General features: G+C 35.9%; 1 protein-coding gene across 2 annotated transcripts; it reads right to left on the bottom strand.

The window, feature by feature from the left end:
• Positions 1 to 297: 297 nt before the first annotated feature.
• Positions 298 to 7,543, bottom strand: LOC138333411 (serum response factor-binding protein 1-like). 2 transcript variants are annotated; one of them, XM_069281768.1, is made up of 7 exons: positions 7,343 to 7,543; positions 5,504 to 5,592; positions 5,127 to 5,199; positions 4,024 to 4,098; positions 2,162 to 3,592; positions 1,822 to 1,873; positions 298 to 563 (listed from the first exon to the last, which is right to left on the bottom strand). In XM_069281768.1, exons 1-7 carry the CDS (start codon positions 7,439 to 7,441, stop codon positions 463 to 465), a joined length of 1,920 nt encoding a protein of 639 aa, XP_069137869.1. In that variant the 5' UTR covers positions 7,442 to 7,543; the 3' UTR covers positions 298 to 462. The 2 variants fall into 2 exon arrangements, with proteins under 2 accessions (XP_069137869.1, XP_069137868.1); XM_069281767.1 differs by having other exon boundaries at positions 1,822 to 1,871; positions 2,157 to 3,592.
• Between the last annotated feature and the right edge of the window lie 1,400 nt (positions 7,544 to 8,943).

Consider the following 8,943-nt stretch of genomic DNA (forward strand, 5'->3'; position numbering starts at 1 on the left):
ATATATCCAACCCTGATTCACAATCAAGATTACAGAGACAGCGACACCCAAATCCAAAGTCACATAGTCAACCCACTATGGTGCCATTATTCAATTCTTTTGACCAAATTACCTTCTCATCTGTGGTCACACAGAGAACCTTCAGTTTTAATCAGGGGTGGATATAGTGACAGTGATAGTAAGGCCTGGAATATTGAGGCTGGGTAGCAGTTGTCATATATGTTTCTTAAAACCAAGTCTCATTTAAGATTACTGGGTGTTCCAATTGCAAAAGCTAGGAAAATAACAACACATAGATTGCAATTCAACATGATTTATTCTTAATAAAATAAGTGCAGCCATGAAGATGAACAGTGATGATAAGATTCTTGCAGAAACTGAACATAACAAAATGTTTTAGGAGGAATAACATGATTTTATCCGTAGATATTACAATAATCCCATGTCCAGCCCAGCTGGTCTTCAGTCGTCAAATTTGATCTTTTTCCCTTGGAAGGCCTGAATTCCACCTTGTTCCTTACGTTTCTTGCTGGCTTGCCACGATGGATGTAGTGAAGCATTTTCTGCAAATAACGAAAAAGATGTTTGCTTTTCAATTGTTTTTGTCATATGGTAATTTCAACAAGTTAAAAAGATAATTTTTAACATAAAATATACAGCACACAACAAAGAAATACCTTTCAATAATAAATTCGCTCAAATTTTGAACTACGTCCATACTGATTTAACTCAACAACAGTCACTTCAGTTAAGATAGAATTTGAGATTTTCTCTCTCAATGTCATGGGCAAGTGTGCACTTTACTGTTGCGTTGGTCTAACGGTTGACGATAGCAGTGATATACTCGCCGCACAACTTGTGCAATACCTATTGTATACTGGGTTACAATGTAATGCTAGATGCAAGTTGATTGGTTGGTGGCCGTGGCTGATATCGTGTGATATGTGTGACCCACGTGTGATAGACCTATCCTGAACTCATTGGGTGTTACCGTATTCATTAGAACTGCAGGGTTTGTCCTTACTTTCTATTATCTGTAGTTTTTACAACAGATGTTTCTTCAAAGAAGTGCAACTGTTGTGGAATGAAGTTCATAGCTCTGGCAATAAATGCGATAACACAGTTTGCGTGAGCTGCTGTCCGTGTTTCAGCCAGGATAGACTGGATAACTTTTCGCATCATACGCTAGCATAATTCACCGTAGGGAATGTACGTCACAAACGTTAGAGAACAACATAATGGCTGCCTTTTTTCTACTAATCTCATGAAAAGATAATCCTTTATAATGAAGATCAGGTATTTCATGACAAAGTTCACCGTCCGTCAGTACCCCGTTAGCATAACATCTTCCACACACGTTTTTCTTATCAGGTACAGCCATATTGCCTTTCAAACTGTAGAACATTGCCAGATAAACTCTGCCCACTTGTTCTATCGCCTGACGTCGGGCAGGCCATGTAAACTCCGCCCCTCCAGACGATTGACAGAACCACTCGACCAGTTGATGTCGCTTAACATACTGAGGTATTACATCGTTTATTTTGTCAATGGTTAGACCGACACGACAGTAACAGTCATAAAACATGATTATACCACAGTCCCCCAAAACATATTACACAGCAATTACATCACCATACACAACACATCTTATACAGGGAAGCCTATCCTTAAATGAACAGTCTCACATTACTAATCAAGATGTACGCATTTCTGTATTTTCTTCCAAGACTATGTTATTACAAATAAGCGGTCCATTTAAGCCATTACTACTATCTATCCATCTATTAGATAGAGTATCGTACCTATTATATTCTCAATTACCTTCAGACTTTGGTGGAATATTCATTGATGTACCATGATTTGATGAAAACCTGAAAAATAATTGCAAGTCAGAGGTAAGAATATTTTTTTGATGATGTAAAAATCAATTCAGTACCATTTGCCTTTGATTTGATGAAAACCTGAAAAATAATTGCAAGTCAGAGGTAAGAATATTTTTTTGATGATGTAAAAATCAATTCATTACCATTTGTCTTTGAGACTGATTTACTTTTAACTCTGTACTTAACGGTGATTTCTGTATATAGAATATAGCAGTACTTTATCGTTTATAACAATAATTGACTACAATCTAGCCAAAGTGAATGCTAACTAACCCTTGCTGGGGTGATTTCCAGTCTTGTCCTCCTCTACTGTCGAACCTTCCTCCTTGGTCACTCCCAAAGTTTCCTGATCCTCTACTCCTATCAAAACCTCCCCTTCCTTTACTTTCATGAAAACTGCCCCGCCCACTATTTCTATCAAACCTGCCACGCCCACTATTTCCATCAAAACCTCCCCTTCCTTTGGTCCTATCAAAATTCCCACGCCCCCTATCCCCACCGCGTCCACCTCTCCCCCATCCCTGATAACTCCCTTGTTGGGTCTGGACACCTTTGTATGATCCCTGATCCTCATTCCTCCCCCACGACTTTCCGCCCCTTTCTGGTCCCTCTCGTGATTTCCCCCTTACACCATATTTGGATTTCTTCTTAGAGTCACTCAAAGAAAACATAAAGGTGGATCTTAGTGCAGTTTTTCCTTTAGACGCTGGATTTCCAACAGGTTCATTCAGTTCATCCTCATATTCATTAGAATTGTCATTCTCATTTCCATCATCTTCATAACTTCCTGTTTCCTCTTCCTCACTACTCGAGTCACTCCTGACGAAGAAGGAATCTGAAGTTTTTTTGCGTTTTAATTTTGTTGTTGTAGTGGCTGGTGTGTCATCACTAAATATATTAATATTTTCATCTTTCATGAAATTTTCATCGACAACATCGTTGTCCAGCTCTAGCTTCTTCACCACCATTTCACCGCACACTTTTTCTACATTTTGTTTCTTGGGTGATGCGTTTCCACTACTGCTAGGTTCATCATCACTATCCTGTTCAAAACTTATATCACTTCTGGATTCTTCACTATCCTCTATCTCAGAATTACTGTCATTGTCGCTGATCCCTCTCAACTCTGACACTATGTCTCGTTTTTGTTTCGAAACTTCAGATAAAGAATGAACACGTTCAGGTCCGTCCATTTCCTTAGAATTAAACTCCACTACTTCTACTTGCTTTTTTTCACTCTTATTCTTTTTAATTGGTGATTCTTTAACTTTTGTCTTTGCAGATTTAGAAACTTTTGTGGCGTCCTTTTTGGTGGTTTTAGAACTATTACTGTTTTCCTGTAGATCTTCAGACACAATGTTACCTTTAGAGGCGGAACCCTCAGAATCACTGTCTGGAATGTTATCTTCCTCCAGAATCTTTTTCTTCTTTTTGATATTTTTGTCCTTTGGAAGATCAACATTTCTTTCCAGTTTATCCTGGAGGTAGGTTTTAACCATTAGTTGGCCTGTCGTAACATTCGTTATCATTTTTTCTATAGGTGTTTGACCACGTTGCTTTTTTATTCTACGTCCCGATTGTTTTGTAAGTAGAAATGCTGCCAGAGATTTCCAATCTTCATGCTCTTCTCTGAATCGTTTGATTGACAACTGCATCAGTTTGTGTTCTGCAAGTCTTGTCAAAGCTCGGATCTCAACAGACACATCATTCTGGAAATACAGATTCAAAATAAAAACAGTTCTTCGCACATTTCACATCTAAAGCTTAATGTTAAATATAGCCCAAAGTATATTAATTGTCTGCATTTTTCAGCATGAATATGCATATTTGACATCATTAACCATTAAAATGGTCTGATTAATTTCAATTGTTTAAATCAGTACACCAAAACACAAAGCTTAATAATTTTACATCAATAATGTATTATGAACTAGAGACTTTTTTGTAAATAAGGTGGTATTAAATGGTATAGTAGCAAAATCCTATATACTAAGTTATGTAAGGGGATAACAAATATATTGTATACAGTGTTAATGATATCATAGTTTTAATTGTATATGAGCAGACATGAATATGAAAAAGTATTCACTATTACATTAGATAATTATTTACAAAGGTACATGATGCATCATTTACTTACCTGTTTCTTACAAAGTTCATGAACTGTATCTGTACAACCAAGAGCATACTTGGAAATAAGGTCCTTCTTCAGATGCTGTAAAATATCATTATATGTCAATTAAAACAGAATATAATTGACGTGTTCTTGAGACAAAACAATTTTTCAAATAACAGAATGAAGATCACAGATCTAACATAGGCTAAATACATTGTAGATAAATACAGAAAATTCCACCTATTAAATGTAGGTAAAAGGTTAAAATGTTCAGTGGCACGATTTTCATACATGATACAGACTAACCTATAGCTAGGTGAACTGTCTCAGTAGATATACAGCGCAACTTCCCGAAACCGAACCTTCTCAAAACCGATCACCTCTAGAAACCGAACATGGATGTCATGTACTGCATGAATTCCTCTTTATTAATAGTAAATAAAACTTCCCAAAACCGATCCCTCCCAATTGTGAATAGCGGACCGATTTTGAAATCTGAATAGTCAAATGTAACTAAAATACACGCGGTTTTTTTACTGTAGGAAAACAAGCGGAGCTAGTAATTAAACAGAAAGTTAAGTATTCAATTTTGAAAGTCTCACACGGGTTATTGTTTACTTATGTAGTTGTCTGATAACGTAAATTATCTGTATGAAGAAGCCGAAGCCATGTATTGTTTTGACATATTATGCCCGGCAACGACTGATCATCATATTTAATTTGATTCTTGACGTAACCAGAAGCGATCGGCTGTATGTAGGTTAGTTCAGACGAGAACATCCCCAAGAACATTCACGAAACTAACTACAGTTATAAGCGGTAACAAAGTCAAGATTGTTGTAATGCATTCCTTTTAATTATATGATTTTTTCTTTTGTGATAACATTTCCATTAACAATTAATATTGGTCGGTTATAACGAACACTAAGCAGTACAATGTAGTGTAGAAAATGACTTCCGAACGATTAAATCCTGATCGTAATGATCGATATTCAGTTCACTTCTCCAAACCGAACCCTCTCTAAACCGGCCGTGATCGGTTTAGGGAAGTTCCACTGTATATATATATATGGAGACATTGCTATGCATAAAAAGAACCCTCTACCGACAGGTGCCTTGTTACTCACCCTTATTACATGAAGCTCTTGTTTAAATCTTTTTAATCTTCTCTGGTCCTTTGCAATTTCTTCTGGACTACCTCTGTTAAAAAAATAAATACATATCAAACATGACATACAGCATGTTTTTGTTATGGTCATCTATTCATTTTGGCCGAACTTGTTAACACAAGAACAACTCATTATACCGCGACTTACATTTAAAATTACTAAAATAGCTCTATTCCAGATTTCCACTGATTTTCAGGTGACAATCTGTGACTGATCTTATAATTGACGACTAAGATTGTAATGTATTACAGCCAGACCAATTAACTGTCATATATTGACATCATGGATACTAGTCAAAGACAGTTAATTGGTCTGGCTGTAATATTCATACATACTTGCGATCCTTCAATTGCCTCAGGCGATTTTTCAACTTTCGAATTGTGTAGATCTTTGCTTTCTTTACGGTGCTCCTCATACAGACAACCTACGAAAAAAAAAGATAGATTTAATGATGGTACATTGCTGGGTTTAAGTTGACTCAATTAACAATGTGGAGTAGTCAGCACTCGATGTTGCTTAGCTATGGTGTATGATACACAGATACCGACACTTGTTCACACAGCCACAAAAGCTGTTGGTCTTATATATACAACTGAAAATTTCTGAATATTGCTCATATACATGAACGATCATACTACCCTAAATGTTGACTAATTTTGTCCCAGATGGGGTTCAACATGGCACCTTCAGTAAACATCAACTGTCTCTGCTGTTATTGCAATCTAATCAAAATTAGACTCATAGCACAAACAGTCAATATGAATCTTTATGCTGTGTCTTGGACTAATAAGAAGATCATTTGTATACATAGATGAAATAGCATTTAAACAACTTTTCAAAGCATTAGTAAGACCATATTTAGAATACGCTGCAAGCGTCTGGAATCCATACAGAACAAAGGACATCAAATCCATAGAAAAAAGTACAGCGGAGGGCAACCAAACTAATTCCAGGGTTTAGAGATCTACCATACAGCGAGAGATTAAAGCGACTAGGTTTACCTTCACTATCCTACCAGAGATTGAGGGGAGACATCATAAATGTATACAAGATAATGAACAATTTCCATGACGAAAGGGTTACCATTGGAATATTTGAGCACGATACCGCATCCCGGACGAGAGGTCATTCGCAAAAATTAAAGAAAAAACATTGCAAGTTAGATATACGGAAATATTCCTTTGGATTTAGAACTGTCGATATATGGAACAGTTTGCCAGAAAATATCATAAACTCAACAACAATAAGAGACTTTGAGATAAGTCTGGACAAGCACTGGGCTAATTTGAAACTTAAATACAACCACTTGGGGGAGCTATAAAATGGAACACCGACGTGCCAATTAACCAACTTCATTTAATAATTGATATCACTTAATTACTAATTGTACATCATGGATATCATTTCATTGTATTTCATTGTATGAGATATGGACATAGAGGCATGTTACTTGCCTGCGTCCATAAAATATCTTATTAAATTGACATCCAGAAATATCTCAGTGTTGTGCAGCTAATATTGTAGTGGGATTGGACTAGCTGGGATGACGTAGCTATGAACGAAGGGCGGAAGATTTCTGACAGAGAACGGAGTGGAGGCAGGGTATTATTTATATTCGTTCTAGGATTGGACTGGTGACCAAGTAGCTCAGTGATAGAGCATGTGGCTAGTGTTCAGAGGTACCAATTACAAACCTCGGTCTGGTCATTACATTCTCTCCTCTCCTGTTACAAAATTATTGGAATAAGGGATAGTAGTAGGCCTAATCTTAGCATTTAATTTGTAACAGTATCCGATCGAGTTATCTCCCTCTTTCATTATGCTCCAATTTTAATACAAAATGAAATTCTGATTTGATGTAAATTTCAATAACTTCAAAATAACTCCAATCTTAAACCGTTCACCAGAAACCTCACTGTACACTAAATCTACATAGTATATTAGACAGTACAGTACCCGACTGACATTATTTTTTACTTCCCACCACTCTTGACATTTTTGTCATCAGTTGGATGAGACTAAAATGTTTCAAGTACACCTATATTATGTATACAGACAACGTAACCAGTGTACGTTAAGCACTAGTTGATTCAACTGATGGCATGCATAATGTATGATTATCAACAGACAACACACATTCTGTGAAACACATTTACTTGAGATTTTGAGCGCACCTTGTTGTTGAGAGCCACCATATCAATGCTCGCCTTGAGAGCATTGTCGAGAGTTCTTGTTTCGTCCCCATGACTTGTATCATCTTCATGTTCCTCCATCAGGATAGTGAATCAAGCTCCTCCGTAAATCAGGACGGACTCATAAAATCGATTTCGTCGTCGCCAACTTCGTCAACACATGGAGACACGTCATTGAGACGCTTGAACATGCCAGTCAAATCAAAGCGTGTCTTAAACGTTGAATTTCCGGTATACGTGGGTTCGACCCGCGAAAGGCACGGGTTATTTTTATAATAGGTGTATTAGTAATAACTTACCGTATTTTCATAAAAATCTTTTTTTTTGCAAGAAATTCTTCTTAAAATGCAGATTCATTTATTTGAAAAATTACAATTTTGAATCATTGATAAATTTTGTTACGTCAAGATTAAATCAGAAATTATAACAGTTTTCCTACCAATCACTTATCTCATACTGTAGCAAATTAAATTAATTCATTTGAAATGGAGATATCTATATAATGAAAAGGATTTAATATTGAATTGCCGATTAATTATTTATTTCCGATTTATTATTTATTTCATGTGTGATTGAATTTTGATTTGATTAAACTTTTTAATCACTTTGCGGGTAAATAAACAATTAAAATTTTCTGATTTCATGCTTGACAGGTGCTGGGTTTGATATGTGTCTAAGCATATTATGTTTCTGGATTAAAAAATATCAACTGTATGTTAATTATATACTTGATGCAGCTTCGCGTATCCTTTGACTTTTAGGGAAATACTTTTATCATAATTTTCTCTTATCTGCTGTACTATTTATTTCAATTTACTATATTACAAAGAAACACCATTTATTTTAACAAAGCATGACAATTTATTGACTCGTGCCCTATCCGGGCCTCGAACTCACAATCTATAGCATCCAATCGCCTAGCCAAACATACCTCTGCGCCTTCTACCACTGCATGCACCACATCCACATCCCCAAAAAAGGATGTTTCTATGAAGAAGTGATAGTCGGTTCGATATGCTGACATGATCATTGTCAAATTGTCAAATTAAATCTTTGGATCAACAACACATAGTGAATATGACACATTGTGTTTAGTAAATATTAAATATCAAAGAAATACAATTTAAAGATGCTCCACCGCCAACAGACCATAAATTGTATTAATTACTTGAACAATAATTGGTGTTTAATCGTGTATATATGTGTCTAATTCACACAAAAAAATAATATAAAATAATTTATTTTGCCTTTGGTGCATGCGCAATCAGTACTTCATTCCATATAGAATATATTGCCACAGATTTTTTTCGGGATGCAATTAATTATTAACTTGAAGTAAAATTAGAAGCTCAAACTTTCCAATGGTGGTAATGGTGTAAAGTAAGTAACTTTTGTAACTGAAATCGTCTTCTACTGTCAGTGGTGGAGCATCTTTAACAAAGCATGACAATTTATTGACTCGTGCCCTATCCGGGCCTCAAACTCACAATCTACGGCACCCAATTTCAATTTACAATACATATTCTCAGATCTGACTGTGCTAGTGTAATAAGGTATATGATGTAACAATTTTGTAGCATCAG

Source organism: Argopecten irradians, chromosome 10 (genome assembly GCF_041381155.1).
Source record: "Argopecten irradians isolate NY chromosome 10, Ai_NY, whole genome shotgun sequence".
Lineage (NCBI taxonomy): Eukaryota > Metazoa > Mollusca > Bivalvia > Pectinida > Pectinidae > Argopecten > Argopecten irradians.

Excerpts from the sequence above, each read along its gene's own strand:
- LOC138333411 (XM_069281767.1), bottom strand. The coding sequence starts at position 7,441 with ATGGAGGAACATGAAGATGATACAAGTCATGGGGACGAAACAAGAACT. Across the intron at positions 5,200-5,503 it reads AGGCAATTGAAGGATCGCAA|AGGTAGTCCAGAAGAAATTG; the intron begins GTATGTATGAAT and ends TTTTTTTAACAG. Across the intron at positions 4,099-5,126 it reads AAGAGCTTCATGTAATAAGG|CATCTGAAGAAGGACCTTAT; the intron begins GTGAGTAACAAG and ends GATATTTTACAG.